The sequence below is a fragment of the Pelophylax lessonae genome, assembly GCF_965119305.1.
Source record: "Pelophylax lessonae genome assembly, chromosome: 3".
Classification (NCBI taxonomy): Eukaryota; Metazoa; Chordata; class Amphibia; order Anura; family Ranidae; genus Pelophylax; species Pelophylax lessonae.
In genome coordinates this window covers 32,152,163-32,177,322 of record NC_138770.1, presented here as the reverse complement: position 1 = coordinate 32,177,322, position 25,160 = coordinate 32,152,163, and the positions used below count along the sequence as shown (strand labels likewise).

Below are 25,160 nucleotides of genomic sequence, written 5' to 3'. Positions count from 1 at the left end.
ATAGAGATGGCCGGGGACCATCCAGTCTCTGATCAGCTCTATAGTAATCAGTCACCGGATCCGTTTTCCAGCTCCCCGATCGCATTGGGAGAGCCCCGGGAGAGGCATTGAAGGGCAGTGGAGGATGTCCCGCTGCATGTAAAAGCAATCAAGCATTTCAGGAGCTTCTAGGATGGCTTTAACAAGATAGGGAATTGCTGGCTGAAAAGAAAAATATCTGGATGATGCCTGCAGCTGCACCCATCATCCAGATATCCCCACTTCAAATTCAGGATGTCATATTACAGCCTTCCGTTGGGAAGTGGTTAAATTATTATTATGCCTCCCACCTCCACACTTTCATGACCTGGTCTGTCCATCACCCACCCAGTCGCCGGTCTGAAATAGAATTTGGGCTTATCTACCCCACTCACCCATGCCCTTTATTATGGTCAGCTGACTCCACCATGTCCTCTCCACTGAAACAATCCTCCTCCCCTATGCTATTTATGTTGTCCATATGGAAAAAATGTTGCACACGGTATTTTCTTTCTTCACCATGTTCTCTCCTGCTTACCTTTTATATAATCCTTCAATCCCAGACTCCCTGTCCTATGGAAGGATCCTGCCCTGAGCCAAAGCCAATAGATTTCAGTTGCCTAATTTTAAACAAACATGTATACCGAGCGCTGAGGGCACAGATCATAGATGGATTCATGGGAAGACCAGGACAAACCTATGCAGCTGTCAAATACACTTTGGATAGTGCAAGATACAGGCATACACAAAACAAAAGACCACGCTAGGTGCCCCCAGTGGTCACTAGAAGGAGAATTAGCTGCAGGACTGTGAAAACAACAGCCAGGTATATAAAGGGTAAAAGTCTCACAACAGTTTATTACCCACAATGTCATGGATAAGAACAGTCAAGGTAATTAAAAAGCCAACAATACCACTGCAAAAGGTCCCTGGGCATTAATGAAAGGGCTGATAGGGGGGCGCCAATCCAAAAGCCCTGGGAAATATGATACTGCCACTTGGGGAACCAGACGGAGTGCAGCAACGGGCTCGGGTGACATCACGGTTGGCCAGTGGGCGGGAGCAGGAAGAACCAGAGGAAGCCTCGGGGCCCCAGCATGTAACACAAGCTTGGACAGTTGCCGTAATGACAAGTTTCGCACCCATGCACTTTATCAAGTCATGATATATCATGCTATAATATCTATATACCCTCTTCATGACGTAATACCTATATACCCTCTTTATGCTTGTGATGGACCCCGTACTCAAGAAAACTATGTACGCCGTATAAGCTTCCCTTGCCTGGTACCAGCACGATCCAAGATCCCTTAGCCCACCCAGTCTCTTGTCAAGACATCAGTGTAGGGTGGTAAAAAGCATAAGACTGTTTATTCAAACACAGGCACAAAGAGTTATACTCTCTGGGACAATCCCCCCTCCCCTTTAGTAGCTAATCCACATACACATCCCATAATAGGTTGATCCCAAGGCAGACAGAAACAATAGAACGATGGGATACAGGCACTTGACAACAAACACCACCCAACCCCACCCCACCTCAAACTGTCTAGCAATGGTCTATTAGATAAACTCCTACAAGCAGCCTGAAAATGTCGAACCAATATATCATAATATATTTCTTGAGGGATATTGTTCATAAATATTATGGTCCTAAGTGAAAGAGCTCCCTTCATTCTTTCAACACAAACCACACATATAGAACCCAGGATAACCAGGGTAACAGGAAATGCTGAGTCAGGTGTGGTTGTACTGTGAGTCTGGTTAGTGCAGACCAAACTGGGTTTCTCCGTCACCCTGTGCCCCTAATAAACACAGGGTGACTTACACATAGGAGGGGCCGGGGGAGCCGGGCAAGGAGTGGAGTTTCCTGACCTCTCTAAGGTAATCTGGGTTCCACAAGCCCCCCGCCCAAAGTAACTCCCGTCACAATGCTGTAATATCTATATACCCTCTTCATGCTGTTTGTGTTGTTTGCGTAATTCAAACCATTGACTATTTTCCTCTGTATTTTTGGGAAATTCAATAAAAAATTACAAAAAAGAATTCCCAGCACCGCTCACCTCTCCAGTCAGCAGCTCCATCATCTTCTTGGTGACTTCTAGAATCTTCTCCATGTTGTGTCTCTCAGGATTTAGGGAGTCACATGGAGGCACTGTGATGGTCATTCGATCACCTGACTTCAGAGGAGGAAATCTCTGTATTGAGGAACCAATAGGAATATCATGTTAGAGTTCCAGAATCCTCCTCACCTCTCCGGTCAGGTCTGTGTTTTATTTATAGAGATAAGAGTGATGTCATGTGACCTCCCAGAATCCCCCTCACCTCTCCGGTCAGGTCTGTGTTTTATTAATAGAGATAAGAGTGATGTCATGTGACCTCCCAGAATCCTCCTCACCTCTCCGGTCAGGTCTGTGTTTTATTAATAGAGATAAGAGTGATGTCATGTGACCTCCCAGAATCCTCCTCACCTCTCCGGTCAGGTCTGTGTATTATTAATAGAGATAAGAGTGATGTCATGTGACCTCCCAGAATCATCCTCACCTCTCCAGTCAGCAGGTAGATGATCTCCAGGGTGAGGTTTAGTATCTTCTTAGTCATGTGACTCCGGTCCTCCTCTATCCTCATTTGATCTATACAGGTCTCCTTGTAGACGGATAACTTTGGGAAATGAAGGTAAGAATTATTTGGATTGTATTAGTCACACAATAATAGGATGTGGATGTGAGGGGGTAGTGGGAGGTTTGCTGTACATTCAAAAACTCCTCTCCCCAGGGGAGCACATTTATTATTATTATACAGGATTTATATAGTGCTGACAGTTTACGCAGCACTTTACAACATGAGGGCAGACAGTACAATTAGAATACAATTTATTACAGGAGGAATCAGAGGGACCTGCTCATTAGAAATCTAGGTGGAAGGGTCAAGTGATAGAAAAGGTAATAACTGTGGGGGGATGGGCTGATGAAGAAAATGAATGTACAGTTGATAGGTGTGGGCACAATAGGCTTCTCTGAAGAGATGGAGATAGTCAGACAGATTGATGTAGGGAGTTCCATAGGATAGGAGAGGCTTGAGGGAAGTCTTGTAGACGAGCATGGGAGGAGGTGACAAGGGAGCTAGAGGGCAGGAGGTCTTAGGAGGAACAAATGGAAAAATTTGGTTGGTATTGTGAGACCAGGTTAGTTATGTAGCTGGGAGCAGAGCCGTGGATAGCTTTGTAAGTTTTTGTTAGTATTTTGAATTTATTTCGTTGGGTGAGTGGCAGCCAATGGAGGGATTGGCAGAGAGGGGTAGCAGATGCTGAGCAGTTTGTAAGGTGGATGAGTCTTGTAACAGCATTCATGACAGACTAAAAGGGGGATAACCTATGTAAGGGTAAGCCAATGAGAAGGGAGTTGCTGTAGTCGAGGCGAGAGATGATTAGGGAGTGAATTAGGAGCTTTGTGGTGTCATTGGTTAGGAAGGGGTGTATTTCAGAGATGTTGTGGAGGTTGAAGCGGAAAGCTGTGGGTAGTGAATGGATATGGGTCTGATAGGATAGTTCAGAGTCCAGGAATACACCTAGCACCTTGGGATGGGGTGATAGTTGTGCCGTTGATTTGGACAGGGAAATTAGGGGAAGAGGCTTGTGAGGGAGGAAATAATATGAGCTTGGTTTTGGATAGATTGAGTTTGAGGAAGTGGTGTGACATCCAGACTGATATGTCTGGTAGTAAATTAGTAATGCATGAGGAGACTGATGGAGTGAGCTGAAGGATAGAAAGATACATTTTTGTGTCGTCAGCATAGAAATGGTATTGAAAGCCATGAAAGGCAATCAACTGACCCAGAGAGGAGGTGTAGACCGAGAATAGGAGAGGTCCAAGAACAGAACCTTGGGGAACCCCGACAGAGTAAGGAAGAGGAGAAGAGGGAGTCGAATTGTAGATGACACTGAAGGTTCAGTGTGATAGGTTGGATGAGAACCAGCGAAGAGTGCGGTCACAGAGACCAAAGGAGTGGAGTTTTTTGAAGAGGAGGGGTGGTCCACTGTATCAAAGGCAGCAGAGAGGTCCAGGATTAGGGGTACAGAAAAGTGTCCATTGGTTTTAGCTGTTCTCCGTAAGGAAAGCAGTTTCTGTGGAGTGTTGAGAGCGAAATCCAGACAGAAGGGGATTGCGAAATTTGTTCTAAATCAAATGATCACACAGTCAGTTGTAGACCAGGCTTTCAAGGAGTCTGGAGGAAAAGGGGAATGAAGGAGGCGAGCATGGGGTCCAGAGAGGGCTTTTAAGGATAGGGGTGACTAGTGCATGTTTTAGAGAGTTGGGAAAGGTGCCGGAAGAGAGGGAGAGATTTAGGATGTGGGTTAGAGAGTGTAGAATAAAGCCAGAGGGTGACTGTAGCACTTGCGCGGGAGCAGGGTCCAAGGGGCAGGTGGGAGTTAGAAAAAATTTAGCAGCCTCATCAATCGTTGCAGGATTGAATGGGGGAGGTAATGATTGGACATGGGGTGTTAAGTGGGGGATGTATCTGTACATTGGAGATCTCTTCATGAATTGAATCAATCTTATTGTTGAAGTGATTGGTGATCTCCTGGGCAGTGAGTGAGTTGGAGAGTGGAGGCAGAGGAGGACAAAGAAAAGAGTTGAAGGTAGAGAAGCGTTGTCTGCTTGGCAGTGAAGAGGCAAGAGTAGCATTTTCAGAGGGCAGATTTATATTGGTTGAAGTCATTCTGGGACTTAGTCTTACGCAACAGGTGCTTAGGAGTGCAGCTACGTTTTCTGAAATGTAGCTGCACTCTTAAGTACGTTTTGCATAGGGGTAGGTGGGTGAAGTACCTGTTAGGAGCTGCGTAGGTCTGGAAGAGTGAGTCCAGAGAAGACCATCATGGGGGAGGGAAGCAGGAGAAGCAGTGTCGGATTCATGAAGCCAGATTTCAGTAATGGCAAATAAGTTAAAGTAATTCGTGATAAAGAGGTCATGGAGGGAGGTGAGTTTGTCACAGACAGAGCGGGCATTCCAGAGGGCTCAGGAGAAGGGGAGATTGGTTTTAGGAAGAAGAGTAATGGAAAACAAGTTTTGTGGATTGCGGCTGCTGCCAGAAGGTTTAGGGTGATGGGAGCATTGGGCACAGTTATATGATCAGACTATTAAGAGGGCAGAGATTTAAAGATAAGTATCATCATCTGCTGGAGATAAAAGACGTCACAGCGATTATGGAGGAAGAGGATGGACATGACGGGGGGGGGGGGGGGGGTTACTGGGTGTAAATAGAAAATAAAATCTTTTTTTTTTTTTTTTTTTTTTTTTAAGTAATTTTTATTGGAATTTTAAGTTAACAATTTCAACAATAACATTTACAATTATTTGTTACTTCTGACTCATTGCTTGGTACATGTAACAACAGTTAAGAAAATGAAGAAAATTATGAGAATTACAGGAGTACCAGGTAACAGTTAGATGAGAAAAAAAAAAAAACTATTATGATTAAATAAAACACAGCATACCCAAACCGCCTACCCCTAATGGGAACTATCTGTAAGCGGATTGGTTGCCGTGCACTAAGGTTTATTAGGGATGGGACATTGGAACCAATTGATCTGAACTATAATGGAGATTTAGATATCACATTTCTTTAGGTAAGGAGAAGCTCTTGGGTTGTTCAACCAAATTTGCCATTTCTTTTTAAATTTATTAGTAGATGAATTTTTGTATGATAAAAGCAGTTGGTACTGTGCTTGTATATTCAGTCTGGTGATTACATTAGACTGGTTGGGAGATTCGGTAGATTTCCACATACTAGCAATAGTAAGTCTTGCAGCTATTAGAATGTGTGCTACTATAGTTCTATAACATATTGGGTATAAATCTAGGTCTATTCCCAATAGTGCCATCGCAGGGGTTAGTTCTGTCAGGTTACCGGTTTTTTCGGCTATAAGTGAAGAAATAGATTTCCAGAAACTTATTAAATTCTTGCAGGCCCAGAGAGTGTGGTGAAGATTTCCTGTTACTTCATTACATCTCCAGCCTATCGGGGAGGCAGAAGGAAATATTTTCGATAATCTATATGGTGTCAAGTACCATCTGTTTAGAATTTTTTGTGAATTATCCCAATGCTCAATGCATGAGGATGCTTTATTATTAATCAATAATGCTTTTTGCCATTGTTCCCACGTAAAATTTTGTGAGAGATCCTTTTCCCATTTAGTCATATTAGGATTTTTATTACTGGAAAAGGAAAGTAGATTAACCACTTTAATACAGGGCACTTCCCTCCCTTCCCGCCCAGGCCAATTTTCCCCTTTTAGCGCTGTTGCATTTTGAATGACAATTGCGCGGTCATGCAACACTGTACTTACACCAAATTTATATCATTTTCCCCCCACAAATAGAGCTTTCTTTTGGTGGTATTTGATCACCTGTGCGATTTTTACTTTTTGCTAAACAAATAAAAAAAGACAGAAAAGTTTGAAAAAAAAAAAAAAAAGTTTTTTTGTTTATGTTATACAATTTTGTAAATAAATAAGTTTTTTCCTGCACTGATGAGCACTGATGAGACTGCACTGACAGGCACTGATGAGGAGGCAATGATGGGGTGGCACTGATGGGGTGGCACTGATAGGCGGCACTGATAGGTAGCACTGATATGCAGCATTGGTGGGCACTGATAGGCGGCACTGCTGGGCACTGATAGGTGGCACTGATGGGCGGCACTGATCGGCACTGACGGGCGGCACTGATAGGCGGCACTGGTGGGCAATAATGGGCACTGGTGGGCGACACTAAAGGATGGCAATGATGGGCACTTGTGGGCAGCACTGATAGGGAGGACACTGGTGGGCATCACTGATGGGGAGGGTTATGGGGGGCTCCCTGAGCCCTGATTGCCATCCCTGGTGGCCATAGTGGGCATCCCTGGGGTCATAGTGGGCATCCCTGGGGTCATAGTGGGCATCCCTGGTGGATCTAGTGGCATCCCCCCCCCCCGAGGGTCTGCACTGGTAATCAATGATCTGATTACCAGTGCCGACCCCCCCCCCCCCTGTCAGGGGAGCCGCCGATCGGCGCTCCTTTACTCGTGCCTGTCAGGCACGAACTAAGGAAAGCCGATCAACGGCTGTTCCTGTTTTACTATGTGACCAGCCGTGATTGGACACGGCTGATCACATGGTAAAGAGCCTCCGTCAGAGGCTCTTTACCGAGATCGGAGATGCAGGGTGTCAGACTGACACCTCGCATCACCGATCGCCGCTCAGCGCGCCCCCGGGGGGCGCCCAGAGCGGTGTTATCCTGCCGCCGTCATATGACGTCCGGTCAGGATAACTCAACCACATTCCCGCCGTCAATTTGTAATAGGGCGGGCGGGAAGTGGTTAAAGAATAGTTTTATTCCTTTCTTTTTTTGTGAGTTTTGGCCTGTAAAAAATTGCCATATTTCCGTGGGAATATCAATATTTCAATCGAGTTTCAGATCTTTTAGTCGGGCGCATTTCCTTAGTTTATCCTCCACAACACTCCTGAGATGCAACGGAAGGTTATTATAATAATGGTAACCTTGATTTATCCACTCTTCGGCCGATAATCTTATTTTATAGTAGTCAATTATTCTTGTAGGTAATGCTACTTTCGAGTATATGTTTCCAGTTTTAGTTTTGGATAGGATATGCTTCCATGCTAATAGTGTTGATTTGATAGAAAGAAAGTTGGGTATGACTATTTTTTTGGGTATTATAATTTTGGCCATAGAAAGGGCAAATAGATCGTGTCCTTTAGTGATCTCTTTTTCAATGTTTGTCCATAGTTTGTCCTCATGATAGGAGAACCAGAATTTCATTTGGTCTAATAGTGATGCATAGTAGTAATTTTTTATATCTGGCAATCCCATTCCTCCTAAGGCTTTGGGAGTTGTTAATATTGAGAATGCTACTCTGGGTTTTTTCTTATTCCATATAAAATGTTTTAATTTAATATTCATCTGCGTGAAAAATTTGGGGGGTATCAGGATGGGGAGGGACAGGAAATAGTATAAGATTTTAGGTAGTATTTGCATTTTAAAGGCTGCTATTTTACCAACCCATGATAATTGAACGTTTTGGATATGTTGTAGGTCTTTGTTAAGAAAATAAAATCTTATTACCTCCTCTGCTTCCACTTCCAGCAATGTCTTCTCTCTACTTCCTCCCAACTCACCTCTCACCCGGAACTTCCTGTCTGTATTCCATAGAGACTTCCTGTCTGTATTCCATAGAGACTTCCTGTCTGGGTAGAAGTGAGATCACCACCTTGTGGAGCTCAGAGGAACTGCAGCTCTGAGAAACATCTCGGCCTTATGCTGTGTGTATGTATTGTATATCCTTATAGATAGGTCATCTCCACTCCCACCAAGGGGGATAGAAATATATTACTGCTCGGGGGAGACATTTTGGCACCTTTGATTTTGCAGTAAAATTGATTGCAGATTTAGTCATGTAGAACATCTGTTATATGGATACAAAGAACCCCAGCCGAGAGTAAAGGGTGGAAATGGCTCCTGATCCCCAGATTTGGGCAATTATGTCACCAATATAAATGGGAAAAAAACCTGCGCTATGTGTAACAACTCAAATACCTACAAAAATAACTTCTACCGGACTGCTGCTGTAACAAAGGTAAGTATTCCCTTTATCAACTAGAAGAGCATTATGTGTCACAGCGCTGTCCTATTGTGTGTGCACATAAATTATCACAAATACAATGAAATATGTGGACAGGGCCGGGAAAAGGGGTGGGTAGGAGGGACGGCTGCCCTGGGTGCAGTAGTTTTATTGCAGGACTGGGGGTGTCCTGACCCTAACCCTAAGGGAGGGGGGGGCTGCAGTTTTCCATATTTGCCCTGGATCACCTTGTCCCGGCACTGTATGTGGATACCTTCATATATAAAGTGCTAGGAGCTCAAAATAATATCTGCAGATCTACTGCTTCCACTTTACACCTACTTCATTGATCTTTTGGTGTTTATCAATAAATGAAGTAAACTGAACCATGTGCAAATTTATATACAACATAAAGTGCTTTGTGCTCAAGATGCTGTTCCCTGCAGATCCACTGCTCCCACTTTGCACCTACTTCTTTAATCTCATAATATTTGCTGCTATATTAAATAACCTAAAAACCTGTGCAAATTCATGTAATCATACAACATTGTGTACTCAATATAGTGTTCTTGGAAGTCCACTGCTTCCACTTTGCATCTACTTCTCAAAAAACAGTCCACAAATGAATGAAAAGTTGATAAGGTGTGAAAGTTCTCCGTGCTCCAATCTGTGCCAGCTGTAGTGTAGCCACGCCTTCTTCCACCTCTTACACACGTGATGGTGAGGGCGCCCCCTTAGTAGTGCTTCCCCACTCACCAGAACAATATGACTCCCAGCTTTTCAGCTACCAGAGTCACAAACATCCTTCACACTCTCCTCACCTCCGATGGCAAAGGAACTGGATCCTCCTCGCTCACTCCTGCAAGTCTGCTGCGCTTTCTGTCAATCTCCTTCCTAGACTCGGCTTCCTCCTCCAACCGCTGTTCCAGCAGGAGCTCCGCCTCTTCATACACACTCAGGGAGGAGAGAAAGGGGAAGGATATACAGTACATACACACACAGCACAAGGCCGTGTTCACACTACCAGACGTTTCTCAGGGCTGCAGTTCCTCTGAGCTCCACAAGGTGGTAATCTCACTTCTACCCAGACAGGAAGTCTCTATTGAATACAGACAGGAAGTGATGTCAGGTACAGACAGGAAGTGATGTCAGGTACAAACAGGAAGTGATGTCAGATATAAAAAGATTTTCCGGTTGAGAGGTGAGTTGGGTGGAAATAAAGATAAGCCATTACTGGAAGTGACAGCAGAGGAGGTAATAAGATCTTATCTTCTATTTACACCCAGTAACCCCCCCCCCCCCCTCCCCCCCCCCCCCCGTCATGTCCGTCCTCTTCCTCCATAGTCACTGTGACGTCTTTTATCTCCAGCAGATGATGATACACACATATATAGTGTGGAAACCTAGATTAACCCCTTCAGGGTCAGAACATTTCGCCACTTACAGGGCCGGAACATTCTCCTCATTCTTATTTCTCGATCAGTCTTTTTTTTTAACAACTTAGTTGACTTGTATTAGATGTGGGGGTTGGGGGGTTTGTTTAGACATAAAAATAATCGTATTTGTCCCTCTTTACCAGCAGATCAAAAACTAGCAAAAAAGATTTTGTGATCTGTCCAGCCAAAGGTAAGAGACTTCCGGATCAAAAACAACACTAAACTGAATGTTCCTCTGTGTAATCCCACCGGGGTCCATTCTTCCCTCATATTATCCCCCCATACATCCCTATCCTAATATTGTACAACCAGTACAGTCCACATCATTCTCTCTCATCAATTATTGGTTTACAGGGAAACCTGTATAGATCACATGACCAATGAGGATGGAGGAGGGCCGGAGTCACATGACTGAGAAGATACTAAACCTCACCCTGGAGATCATCTTCCTGCTGACCGGAGAGGTGAGGAGGATTCTGGGAGGTCACATGACATCACTCTTATCTCTATTAATAAAACACAGACCTTACCGGAGAGGTGAGGAGGACTCTGGGAGATCACATGACATCACTCTTATCTCTATTAATAAAACACAGACCTGACCGGAGAGGTGAGGGGGATTCTGGGATTCTAACATGATATTTCTATTGGTTCCTGATTACAGAGATTTCCTCCTCTGAAGTCAGGTGATCATATGACCATCACAGTGCCTCCATGTGACTTCCTAAAACCTGAGAGACACAACATGCAGAAGATTCTAGAAGTCACCAAGAAGATGATGGAGCTGCTGACAGGAGAGGTGAGCGGTGCTGGGAATTGTTTTTTGTAATTTTATTTTTATTGAATTTACCAAAAATAAAGAAGTTACATCCATTGTATTTCACAAAACAGGCAATGAAGAGGGTATATAGATATTACACTATGAAGAGGGTATATAGATATTACACCATGAAGAGGGTATATATAGATATTACACCATGAAGAGGGTATATAGATATTACACCATGAAGAGGGTATATAGATATTACACCATGAAGAGGGTATAACGGAATTTTTGTAAAATCTTACCGTAAAATTCCTTTCTCTGAGTCCTCCGACAGTCGCCGCCCACTCAAACAGTCTTCACCACTTCCTCTCCGCAGGAGTAGCTAGTCATAAGACTTGTTAAAAACAAAAGCATTTAACATAGACACACCCATGGGGGCTGTCCCACTGGTCAATACCCCCCTGCAGTAAGCCATCCCAACTCAGTTTGGTAGCATAGCAGTAAGTGTACAAGAAAACCCCAAAAGAGGGGCGGGGGCGGCGACTGTCTGAGGACTCGGAGAAAGGAATTTTACGGTAAGATTTTAAAAAAATTCAGTTTCCTCTTAAGTCCTCCGACAGTCGCCGCCCACTCAAACAGTCTTCACCAATGGGATGTCCCAAAGCAGTGTAGACATGAGGGGTGGGAAACGCAACAGTCAGAAAGGCAATGCAGTACCCACATCAGAGAAAGGAACCTTACACGAACAGTAAGAGAACCTTCTGGGCAACAGAAAAAAGGCTCAACAGGAGCAACAACCCAGGAAAGCAAATAGCCCAGGGGATAAACACCCCAACAGCCAGGGACCCCCAAAAAAACCAGGGTCCCCTATGGCACTGCCACATAGAGAACTTTGCCGCCAAAGGAGGCATCAGCTGATGCCAGAACATCAATCTTATAGAATTTGGAAAAGGTGTGCACGGACGACCAAGTCGCAGCCTTGCACACCTGGGCCACCGAAGCCTGATGCCGGTAGGCCCAGGACGTACTCATCGATCTGGTAGAGTGCGGCTTAACAGGGAAGGGTGGAACCCGTTCCTTCAAGGCATAGGCCTGAACAATTGTCTGTCTGATCCATTTGGCAATGGTCGCCGCAGATGCAGCCATGCCCTTCCGAGGTCCCTCAGGAAGGACAAAGAGAGAATACGATTTTCGAAAGGATTCAGTGGACGATAGGTAAACCCTGATCGCCCTGACAACATCCAAGGAATGTAATGCCACCTCTTTAGGATGCTTAGGCTTCGCACAGAGCGAAGGCAAAACAATGTCCTCATTAAGGTGAAAATCACACACCACCTTAGGGAGAAAAGACGGGTTAGGTTGCAAGACCACCTTATCCTTATGAACCACCAGGTAAGGAGAGCGGCAAGACAACGCTGCCAACTCCGACACCCTGCGAGCCGAAGTGATCGCCACTAAAAAGGCAACCTTCTTAGACAGCAGAGGCAACGATATGTCCCCAATGTTTTCAAAGGGAGAACACTGTAACGCGGACAGAACCAAGTTCAAGTCCCATGGAGGCAGATTTGTATAAAGTACTCGAAACCCATACTTGAGTAAAAGTACAAGTGCTCGATCAAAAAGTGACGAGTAGAAGTACTAAAGTATTCAACATTTTTTTTACTTAAGTATTGCAAGTAGTTTTTTAAAAAAGTTTGCTACTCAGGTACTGAAAGTGAAAAGTACCAGTAGTTTTGAACATCATATTGTTTTTTTATTATTTCAAATGCAGCTTTTATTTATACATACAGTAGCATTTATTTTCGTATGCGCTGATAATACACATGTTTTGAGCTTCATGAAACCTGCCATCTACTGTTCTGGCAGTGGTAATTTTTATAATTGTAACGAGTAACTATGCAGCACAAAAAAAATATCGGAGTAGAAGTATTGAAATCATTGAAAAAATGTAGTGAAGTAAAAGTGGAAGTAGGAGAAAAAATATTCTACTCTAGGAAAGTACAGATACCACCTTTCGGTACTTAAGTACAGTAGTGAAGTAGTTCTACTTAGTTACTATACGTCTCTGCATGGAGGTAGAGGCGCCCTTCGGGGAGGGGCCAAGTGATGCACACCTTGAATGAAGGTGCGAACTAAAGAATGAGACTCCACAGGGCATTGAAAAAGAACAGCCAGTGCAGATACCTGGCCCTTAATCGTGGCCAACACAAGGCGCTGGTCCACACCAGACTGTAGGAAAGCTAACACTCTCACCACCGAGTATGAACGAGGAGAAAAACCCCTGGACTCACACCAGGCAAAATAAGCTTTCCATGTACGGTAATAAATCTTACAAGAAGAGGCTTTTCTAGCCTTGATCAAAGTAGGAATAACCTCTGAGGAGAGACCCCTGTCTCTCAGGACCTGGCTCTCAACAGCCATGCCGTTAAAGCCAGCGACTGTAAAGCAGGATGGAAGATCAGTCTCTGAGACAGAAGATCGTCCCGCATTGGGAGCCGCCAAGGAGACTCGACGGCTAGGTGAACGATGTCCACGTACCAGGACCGGCGTGGCCAGTCCAGCGCCACCAGAATCACCAACGTCGGTATCTAAGCCAATCTGCGAAGAAACCTGGATAACAACTGAATCAGAGGAAAGGCATACATCAGACGATACTGATGCCAAGGGGCCACCAGCGCATCCGAGGCATCTGCCAGAGGATTGCGCGTTCTTGCCACGAACCTTTCCACCTTGTTGTTTAGCCGAGACGCGAACAGATCCACATCCGGGGATCCCCACAGCATTTGGAAGACCTCCGGGTGTAGGGACCATTCCCCCTGATCCAGGGTCTGGCGGCTGCAGGCATTATCCAGATATCTTTATTTTCAGCCAGCGATTCCCTATCCTGTAAAAGCCATTCTAGCAGCTCATGAGCTGCTTGATTGATTTTACAGGCAGCGGGAGGGGACGTTCCCAACCCCCTTTCCACCACCCTTCGGTGCCTCTCTGGACTCTCCTGTGCAATGGAAGAACCGGAAAACAGATCCGGCGCCGGATTTCCGTAGAGCTGACCATGGACTGGATGGGCCCGGCCATCTCTATTCTTCTATGCTCCTGGGAGGCTAAAAGCAACATCATGACATCTCTTCCGGCGCTGGCAGATGAAAACACTGCCAGTTTTTTATCCTGGAAAGCAGAGACCAATGTTTTTTTTTTATCTCATGCTTTCCCGGGTAGAAGAAATATCTGGGGTCTACGTGACCCTCCATAAAGAGGACCTGTCACGCCTTATTCCTATTACAAGGGATGTGTAAATTTCTTGTAATAGGAATAATAGTGATCAAAACAAAATTAAAGAGTTGGTATAAAAATAAAAGTTTTTAAAGCACTCCTGTCCCCTCATGCTCACATGCAAAAGCAAACGCATACGTAGGTTGCGCCTGCATATATAAACGATGATTGGATCACACATAATGCATCGCTGCGAACATTCGAGTGAGAGCAATAATTCTAGCACTAGATCTTCTCTGTAACTCTAAACAGGCAACCTGTAAACATTTTTAAAGCGTCACCTATGGGGATTTTTAAGTACCGTAGTTTTGCGCCATTCCACGAATGTGTGCAATTCTAAAGCATGACACATGTGTTTCACAATTACTCGTAACATCATCTTTTATGTTTTACAAAAAAATTGGGTTACAGTATCTATTTATTTATTTATTTTTGCATTAAAATTCATTAAAGTGTATTTTTTCCAAAAAAATTGTGTTTGAAAAATAGCTGCGACCGCCATTTTATTCTCTAGGGTCTTTGCTGAAAATATATATTTTTAATGTTTGGGCGTTCCGAGTCATTAAATGATGATTTTGACATGTAGGAGAGAAATGCCAGAATTGGCTCCGATGGGAAGTGGTTAACAGGTCAGGTGCTCCCAGACTGCCCCTAGATCTCAGCCAAAGCAAAGTGGATTGTGCTATGCGATGGGACTTATGGTGACATATAAATGTAACAAAGGTACTTTGCAGCAATTTCAGCTGAGAAAGAGGGACTTGGACCGGTAGAGTCTCCAATAGGTACAGCAGTTTGGGGAGGAACCACATTTTGAGGACATTTACCGTGCCTAGCCAGGAGATATTATACAGTAAGCATCCCATTGTTTCAGGGATAAATGTATGTCTTGAAATAAAGAAGGAAGGTTAGTTTAGTATAATGAGGAGAAGGTGTCACATGAATAACGAGGGATTTGAGGGAACAGGTACACTAGTGATAAGAGTAAGCGGATTGTAAGGTGCCCAGAGTTGTGGGAGGAATGTTGATAGAAAGAGCCTTGATCTTAGAAGTATTAATCTTATACCCCGGCAGTGTACTCAGGTAGATGAGTGACAATTATTGGTAGTTCTGATTTATACACAGCATGTTTGTTACAAGGAATGTTTTATTATATATACAGAGTGGAAACCTCGAGGATTATAATATTGATGTTAAAGAAGAGTATAAAGAGGAGGATGAGGAGTATGGAGTGATGGAGGAGTTTTCAGAAGGACACAAGGATATGATGGAGCCACCAAATACCAGGAACCCACCAGAGAAATGTCCCCGTCCTCTGTATTCCTGGGATTCCACACAGGAAGGTCACACCATCCCTCACTGTTACAAGGTTGGTGCGATGGAGTATCTAGAACATGGACTTGTGGAGATGATGTGTGGATTTTTTTTGTGAGCTTATATTTTACAAATTATTTTTCTCTCATTCTCTTTAGGGTGAAGATCTGATAGATATAAAAGTTGAGGTTAAAGCAGAAGAAGAAGAAGAGATGTATGTGAGGGATGATCAGCAGTCTATGGAGGAGGATGGAATAACGGGGACATTTATAGAGGAGGACACTCCTACAGAGATCAGCACAGGTGGGTCATTAACACTAAATATATTCCTCCACCCATACTGCATACTGATTGGTCCAGAGTGCCCAGGTCTAGCAAGATCTCTGACAGCAGATTTCCCAGATTTACTTAGTTACATAGTTACATAGTTACATAGTAGGTGAGGTTGAATAAAGACAATAGTCCATCCAGTTCAACCTGTGTAGGTGTGTGTGGCCGTAATCATCTCTCATACCCCTGAATGTTCTGATCCTTGAGATGTACGTCTAATAGTCTTTTGAAAGCCACCATACTTCCCGCAGAAACCACCTCTTGTGGTAGAGAATTCCACAATCTTGTAGCCCTAACAGTAAAGAACCCCCCTCTTTGCCTGAGGTTAAAACACTTCTCCTCCAGTCGCATTGTATGCCCTCTAGTGCTCATGCAATCCTTCCGACTGAATAGCTTTTTATAGCTGAGATCACCATTGAGATATTTATAAAATTAGATATTTATAAATTGCTATCATGTCCCCTCTCAGGCGTCTCTTCTCCAGGGAGAATAAATCAAGCGATTGCAGACGCTCTTCATAGTCAAGGTCCTCCAATCCCCTAATTAGTTTAGTTGCCCTTCTCTGGACTCTCTCCAGCTCCAACACATCCCTCCTGAGGACCGGCGACCAGAACTGGACAGAATACTCCAGATGTGGTCGGACCAGAGTTTTATAAAGTGGAAGGATTATAGTCTTATCTCTGGAATACATCCCTTTCTTTATGCATGCTAATATTCTGCTGGCTTTGGCAGCTGCCACTTGACATTGCATGTTATTGCTTAGTCTATCCTCTACTAGGACTCCCAGATCTTTCTCCATTTTTGATTCCCCCAAGGGTTTCCCTCCTAACGTGTATTGTGTTTTTATGTTTTTAGTCCCCAAGTGCAAAACCTTACACTTCTCCACGTTAAACCTCATTTGCCATGTCATTGCCCACTCCGTTATTTTGTCCAGGTCATTCTGTAGGATATCTGCTTCATGCTGTGCAGTTATTTCCCTGCCCAATTTTGTGTCATCTGCAAAAACTGATATAGAACTCCTGATCCCGTCCTCAATGCTGTTTATGAATAAATTGAACAAGGTTGGTCCCAGGACTGAGCCTTGGGGGACCCCACTTACCACCTCAGACCAGTCTGTGTATGCGCTATTTATTACCACCCTTTGGACACGCCCTTTTAGGCAGTTCCGTATCCAAGAGCAAATCTTGTGGTTGATACCTGCAGACCTTATTTTATAAATTAAGCGCTTGTGGGGAACTGTATCAAACGCCTTAGCGAAATCTAAGTACACCACATCCACTGGTCTGCCCCTATCTAGCTCACAGCTCACCTCCTCGTAGAATGTTAAGAGATTGGTTTGACAAGAACGCCCATTTGTAAACCCATGCTGATTACTGCTGATGATGTTGTTGTCTTTAGCAGACTCTACGATATAGTCCCTTATCATTCCCCCCAGAAGTTTGCATACTATCGATGTCAGACTGACAGGCCTATAATTTCCCAGGACATGCTTCTGCCCTTTTTTGAATATCGGTATCACGTTAGCTTTCCTCCAATCCCCTGGTACATTTCCTGTCATAATACTGTCAGCAAAGATCAGGAACAGTGGTCTAGATATAATCTTACTAAGTTCTTTGAGTACTCTCGGATGTACGCCATCCGGGCCTGGTGATTTACTTGTGTTAATTTTATCCAGCCTTTCCCTTATTTCACCCTCTGTTAGCCATAGCAGCAAGTCCTGTGTGTTACTACTAACCATACAGTCATGGTCAGTGTACCCCTCCTTTTCCTGAGTAAAAACTGACGAGAAAAAAGCCTTCAGCACGGTTGCCTTTTCAGTGTCCTCTGTAACCATCCTCCCATCATCGTTAATTATGTGTGCAATATGCTCTGCCCTAGTTTTTTTGCTGTTGATATATTTAAAGAATTTATTTGGGTTCTTTTTACTATCCTCCGCTATTTGTGTCTCAAAGCTGATTTTAGCCATTTTGATTTCGTATTTACATTTCTTATTTGCCTCCTTGTATTGCTTGAAAGCCGATACTGTGCCCTCTGATTTATATTTGCTTGCTTTGATGTTTGCTGGCGGTGCCGGGTGGAGGGATATGTCTGTATAGTCTCAGAACCACTTCACTGAGTGCAGTCTCAGGAGATGGGAGGCAGCGTTGTGGGACCTCTGCAACTTGTCTGATGTAAACATTTAACCTTCCACTGATTACTGAATACCAATGTAGCACTACTCCCATGGGAGCTGCTGAGTGTGGGTTACCATGGGTTACCATTAGCAACAGTAGGATATTCTGACATATTTCCAAGTAATTTTACATCAGACAAGGACCAGTCCAGTTTCTTAGTTTTTTTGGTTTATTAGGAACTTGGATAGGAAAAGAGATGAGTGGGATACTCAATGGAACTGAACGATGCACAAAAAGGCGGGGACTGTACAGAAAATGCTGAGTGACGCTGGTCAACGCTGACTGACGCTGGTTAACGCTGATTGAGCTAGTCACGTCTTTGACTGTGAAAGAGTCCTGTTAGCTTCCTAGGGTACTCCTTTCCTGAGGTAGCTGACTTGTATTGTAGAATGCACTGCCGGGCAACTTCAGGGCCCTTCTGGCACCCCGTTTACCCCCTAATCTTCAGGGCTTTACAACTAGGCACCCCCTTTACTGCATCACTCTGGGTTTGCAGACTTCTGGATTGGGCAGACCCCTGGGCAGATTCTTAAGTCCTCACGATACTGTTTTTCCAGAAGTATTCTGCCCAGCAGCTCCACTTGGTCAGCACACTAGATCCTCTGCAGCTCAGCTCAACCCCTGGTCCCTAGGCTGACTGCCTGGACCACCTTCCTCACTTCAGCAGGAGGAGAGACAGCCACCCACCTCCTCCTGGGACTTTGCTCCTGCCAAAAGACACCCTGACACATGTCCCCTCAGGATTTATTCCCAATCCCAGGATGCATTGCAGCAATGCCCAACACTGGGACAGTCATAAACCATGGTATGCTATTGGCTAGGTTCCCTCCACGGTCCAACAATGTCCCTCATTGGATACAGTGGGGAGACTCCCCAGACTCAACAGGTCACACCTGGAAGCATGTGACAGGCTAACTAACAGATCAGACCCTCCTGATAAGCAGAACACGGTCACATATATGTTTTGCCTAGCACCTACCTAGGAGGGTGCTACACCAATATTATGAGTCCTGAATAGTGATGGACAGAACACCCCCCTATTCGGTGCACACCAGAACATCTCGAAGGGAAAAGTTCTAGAAAACATGCCAACTCTATTAAAGTCTATGGGACACGAACAGGAAAAATCATAAGTCCTTATTTTAAAGGCTTGTATGCAAGTTATTGCCATAAAAAAAGTGTGAGGACCCGGGTAATGCCCTGGGGGACATGTATCAATGCAAAAAAATGTTTTTAAAACTACGGTTTTTACAGGAGCAGTGATTTTAATAATCCTTAAAGTTAAACAATAAAAATGAAAAATTCCTTTAACCACTTAAGCCCCGGAGGATTTGGCTGCTAAACGACCAGGGGGTATTTTGCGATTCGGCACTGCGTGACTTTAACGGACAATTGCGCGGTCGTGCGACGCTGTACCTAAACGAATTTGGCGTCCTTTTTTTCCCACAAACAGAGCTTTCTTTTGGTGGTATTTTATCACCTGTGCGATTTTTTTGATCACGCGCTATAAACAAAAAAAGAGCGTAAATTTTGCAAAAATAACAATATTTTTCACTTTTTTTATATGAAATTCCCCCAAAAAAAATGTAAAAATCAAAATTTTTTAACATTTTCAGCCAATTTGTTTTATGCTACCTATGTTTGGTAAAAAAAAAATCGCAAAAAGCGTATTTTGATTGGTTTGCGCAAAAGTTATTGCATTTACTAACTACGGGAAAGATTTATGTCATTTTTGTTGTTTTTTTTTTTAACGCGTAATGGCGGCGATCTGCGATTTTTTTTTTGCGGTACTGCGACATTGCGGCGGACAGATCGGACCCTTGACTGACATTTTTGACACTTTTGGGGGTTACCAGTGACATTTCTACAGTAATCAGTGCTATAGTAATCAGTGCTATATATATGCACTGTTACTGTAAAAATACACTGGTAGTGAAGGGGTTAACTTTATTTGAGAGGGAGGGGCTGTGTGTGTCCCTAGGGGCGTGATTCTTACTGTGATTGGCTGTGGCTTCAGCTGTATGCAGAGTAATCAACGGATCTACATAGTAGATCCATATGATCATCTCTCATACAGAGGGGAGAATGACAGGCAGCTTGTTTACACAAGCTGCCTGACTTTCTCCCTCTCCCCCGCCGATCGCAGAGTGGCCGGCGGACATCGGGTCCGCCGGTCACACGCGCGGGGGGGTCCGTGACCACGCGGGAGCGCGCCTCCGGCGGCGCGCGCTCGCTCCCTAGACCCTCACAAGCTAGTGACGTAGCCCTACATCACTTTGCCTGTGAGGGGCTGACCGCCGACGTAGATAGTCGTGCCGCGGTCGGCAAGTGGTTAAATATCGTGCCTGGGGGGTCCCCTTAATGTGCCTGTAAAGTGGTGCATCTGTACAATGTATGGAGCCTGCTGCAGCAATACTGACATTTCTAAAGGAAAAAATGTCATTTAAACTTGCTCGGGCTGTAATGTATTGCCGGTTCCCGGTAATACAGGTAAAAAAAAATGGCATAGGGTCGTCGTCGTCCCCCCCCCCCCTCCGGGTCTGGTATGGATTTTAAGGGTAAACCCACGCCAAAATAAGAAAAAAAACGGAGTGAGCCCCCCCTCCACAAATCTATACCAGACCCTTATCCGAGCATGCAGCCTGGCAGGCCAGGAAAGGGGGGGGAACGAGCGAGCGCCCCCCCCCCCCTCCTGAACCATGCCAGGCCACTTGCCTTTAACAATGGGAGGATGCTTTGGGGTGCCCCCCAAAGCACCTTGTCCCCATGTTGATGGGGACAAGGGCCTCTTGCTGACAACCCTGGGCTGTGGTTGTGGGTGGGGGGCTTATCGGAATCCAGAAGCTCCCTTTAACAAGGGGGCCCCCAGATCCCGCCCCCCCCCCCTATACGAATGGGTATCGGGTATATCATACCCCTACCCATTCACCAAAAAAGTGTACCAAAAATAAACACAAAAGACAGTCCGTCTTTTTGATTGACAATGGATTTACAGTGGGGGGACACTATTTTTTTATTTTTGTTTTTTAATAAAGGACTTGTCAAAAACTGATAAGTGATAATGAGGGAGGAGTCAGTAACCCAATGATTGTACTCTTCAGGATCGGTCCAGTCTTCATCTTGGTTGTTCTTCCCCCATCCTCACTCTCTGACCTCTGGTGGGGCTCAGCCCCGCTGTTATTCATGACTAAATCATGGACTAAATAAGGAAATGCAGGACGTCTTGTGTTGGGAAGATGGCAATGAGTGATAGAGGGGGAGGGGACATTCGTCCTATAATCCCCTCATCACTGTCACTCCTATAAAAGACAGTTCTCGTTGTTTCCTCACTCTCTGACTAAGGTCCATGAATAAAGAAATGAACTGGTAGGAGATCAGAGGACCCATTTACTAGTTACCTTGAGGGGGGAATTTTAAGATCCTCAGAGACAAAGCTGCCTGATGTGGGTGGAGTCCTGGTTTAGGGGAACCAATCTGCTGATGTCTAATAATGATCCTTGTATTTCTATTTTAGTACATGGACGGGAGATGAGGAAAACCTCAGAGGATTGTCTCACTTTGACTCCAGACTGTAAAGTAGAAGATGAGGACATCACACAGTATAGTCCAGGAGAAAACCCGGCTACCACAAATGTCCATCCGGCACCACACAGTGTAGATGGACCATCGTATTCCTCTTATCCTGAGGAACCTCAGATTGTGAGGGACAGTGCCGGACCATCGCGTTCCTCTTATCCTGAGGAACCTCAGACTGTGAGGGACGGTTCCGGACCATCGTATTCCTCTTATCCTGAGGAACCTCAGACTGTGAGGGGTGGTGCCGGACCATCGTATTCCTCTTATCCTGAGGAACCTCAGACTGTGAGGGACGGTGCAGGACCATCATATTCCTCTTATCCTGAGGAACCTCAGACTGTGAGGGGGGGTGCCATCCTTCCAACACATAAGAGGTTTTCCTGTACTGAGTGCGGGAAGTGTTTCAACTTTAAATGCAATCTTGATGAGCACAAAAGATTTTGCACAGGTGCGAAGCCATATTCCTGTCCTGAGTGTGGCAAATGTTTTTCAGACAGGTCCAATTTTTACCCACATCTGAGATTACACACAGGGGAGAAGCAATATTCCTGTAATGAGTGTGGGAAATGTTTTTCACAGATGTCCAGTCTTGCCAGACATCAGAAGTCTCACATGGATGAAAAGACTTTTTCCTGTCCTGAGTGTGGGAAATGTTTCCCAGCAAAAAGAAATGTTGTTATTCATCAGAGATGTCATACGGGGGAGAAGCCATATAACTGTCCTGAGTGTGGTAAAGGCTTTTCACATAAGTCCTATCTTAACACACATCTGCAACTGCACACGGGGTTGAAGCCATTTTCCTGTTCAGAGTGTGGGAAATGTTTTGTACAAAAATCAAACCTTGTTAAACATCAGAGGTCTCACACGGGGGAGAAGCCGCACTCCTGTCCTGAGTGTGGGAAATGTTTTTCACAGAAGTACATTCTTTACAGACATCAGAGATCTCACACAGGGGAGAAGCCATATTCCTGTCCTGAGTGTGGGAAATGTTTTTCACAGAAGTCCGATCTTTCCAAACATCAGAGATCTCACATGGGGGAGAAGCCGTATTCCTGTTCAGAGTGTGGTAAATGTTTTGTACGAAAAGAAAACCTTGTTGGACATCAGAGGTCTCACACAGGGGAGAAGCCGTATTCCTGTCCTGAGTGTGGGAAATGTTTTTCACAGAAGTCCACTCTTAACAAACATCAGAGATCTCACACAGGGAAGAAACCAATTTCCTGTCCTGAGTGAGGGAATTGTTCCTCACTGAAGTCCTGTCTTCCTGTACATCAGGGGTCCCACACAACCCTCGAGGTGTATTAGTGCCTTGAGTGCGGGAAATGTCTTCTATATGAATGTTGGTGGACATGTGGGGAAGAAGCACACCCTGATATACACCTCAGATATACTCCATGGCTGATCTTCATCATGTAAGAAACACTTCATAAGGAGATCAGAAATCACCAAACACCTGGATGAAGTGTTGGCCATTGATAGAAGGAGAAAACTAAAAATGGAGTCTGTGACGGAACGGCTTGGCACCCTGGCTAGGTGCTTCCTTCCGCCAAACCCTTCCGGGCAGACTGAGAGCTAATACCAGCCCCTTTTACCCCAAACATGGTACACAGACAAGATGTGAGGTAAAATCCAAAGGAATGACTGTGTATTGAAGCTCAGACACATACTTCATACCGTACAGGAGGACATCCCCTCCTGATCATATTACCCTAACAATACCAACTGTAAACAAGAATATAATTGACATAACTAAGGAACAGCCAACATGAACTACGCTACTCCCCCTTTAGCAACTGGTAACTTACAGTGATAACTTAACATGAGCTAATTAACTGGTCACTTAAACCAGCCTAGGTGGAGGGGACAATACTAGCAGACAGACAGTGACAATGGAACAATGGGAGAGATCTACTTAACATAAACACATTACAGCAGGAGGCCCCAGTGGTTTGAGCTGATTACATAACATCTACAGTCATTGCGGATTTGAGGCATAGAGACCCCAAATATGGATATGGAACCTCCAGTTCCCGGAGTCTGTGTGTTTTGGGGAGACATAAACTTGAATCAGAAACAAGACCACTCCACGGATCCCCCAGGCATACACCTTCCAAAGAGTAGTGTTCCCTTAAATGCCAGGGCCCATAGTCAGTGGGTAAGAGGCTCACTCCCAGTCCTCTCCAAAAGCCTCTGTCCTGGTTAGGACTGTCACAGAGTCATTACCTTTCATTGGCTGAGGACATTTTGTGGTGTGAGCTTTCAGAAACATTTAGAGGTCTATTTAAAAATACAAAAATAGTTGAATGAGTGTGACCGAGATTCGCCCAGCTGTGACAGGTTTTGGCAATATTTTATTTCATATGATCATTGGCGCCATCTATTGGCCATAATGCTTTATTGCTCTACTTTTACTGTTGGAGGTATTTCAGGAAAAATACCGTAATATGGCCACTAGATGGAGCTGGCGATCATAGGAAATCACTGTGTTAAATAAAATACAGCCAGAATTTTTATCAGCTGAATGAATGTTTGTCACATTCGTCCAATGAATTTTCTGTAAATCAGGGAAAATAAAGAAGGGAGGTTAGTGAAAGCAGCGCAGATTACACACACTACACATTGTTAGGCACACTGTTAACCCTTTTATTGCCCCTAGATATTAACCCCCTTCCCAGCCAGTGTCATTAGTACAGTGACAGTGTATAGTATTATAACTAATCTCTGTATTGGTGTCACTATTGATGTCAGTGTCAGTCAATGCCCCTCCCAGTGAATGTCAGCTAGTGCCAAATTTCCCGCCACACTATTACAGTCCCACTATAAGTTGCTGATCACCACCATTACCAGTATAACCTCAAAGCTGTGTAAATTCCACCATAGTTTGTAGACTATAACTTTCACTCAAACCAATTAATATACACTTCATGGGATTTTTTTTTTTTTTACCAAAGTCATGTAGCAGAATACAGTTGGACCTAAACGTATGCAGACATTTGAATTTTTTTTTATATATATATATATTTTTTTTTATTAGATATATTTTATAATAGAAATATTGTTTTTTTTTTTTCCAAATGTTTATTTTTTTTGTTTCCTATAATTAAAAATAAACCCAGTTGTGATCAAAGGCCACAAAAAAGCTTTATTTGTGTGAAAAAAATGGATATAAATGTCATTTGTGTACAGTGGTGCATGACCACGCAATTACCAGTTATAGTAGCGCAGTGCTGAATAGCAAAAAAATGCTCTGGTCATGAAGTGGGTAAAACCTTGCGGAGCTTAAATGGTTAAACCAACCATTCATTTAAAACTAAAAATGTGCATTTGGCCATTTGATGGCGCTAAGTATAATAGAAATTATAGTCATCCCCCGGGCTCCTCGGCCTCCTGCTTCAGGGGGTGTGGCCAGATGGACACGTTTCTACACATATGGTGGACTTGTCCTAAAGTGCTCCTCTTTTGGGTGAGGGTACACTTTTATTTTTTCAGGTACGACATTCAATATTACCAAAGATGGAAGTATTACCCTACTGATGTGTAGATTGTGTGGAGAGGAAGGGTCTATCTGTAAATAAATGGCACCGTCCCCTGGGATAAATTATGAAATAGTTATGTAACCAGGTTGGTAGGCGACTAATAAGGATGGAGGGAGGGAAGGG

At 44.2% G+C, this 25,160-nt stretch overlaps 3 protein-coding genes across 3 annotated transcripts in view; all 3 read left to right on the top strand.

Moving 5' to 3' along the window:
• The window catches only part of LOC309550274 (uncharacterized protein), a gene marked incomplete at both ends in the record, with an annotated part of 1,476,097 nt that overhangs the window by 1,121,971 nt on the left and 328,966 nt on the right, over nt 1–25,160 (top strand).
• The window catches only part of LOC309549913 (uncharacterized protein), a gene marked incomplete at both ends in the record, with an annotated part of 57,843 nt that overhangs the window by 25,631 nt on the left and 7,052 nt on the right, over nt 1–25,160 (top strand). Inside the window, 3 exons of the mRNA XM_082250403.1 lie at nt 15,270–15,476; nt 15,580–15,724; nt 22,163–22,312. Of these exons, the coding sequence (XP_082106529.1) occupies nt 15,270–15,476; nt 15,580–15,724; nt 22,163–22,312 (502 nt within the window). The remainder of the gene's footprint in view (nt 1–15,269; nt 15,477–15,579; nt 15,725–22,162; nt 22,313–25,160) is intronic.
• LOC309549914 (uncharacterized protein) lies at nt 22,114–22,928 on the top strand (the record flags this gene model as incomplete). Its single annotated transcript, XM_082250404.1, has 1 exon — nt 22,114–22,928. The coding sequence occupies one exon, from the start codon at nt 22,114–22,116 to the stop codon at nt 22,732–22,734; it is 621 nt and encodes a 206-aa protein (XP_082106530.1). The 3' UTR covers nt 22,735–22,928.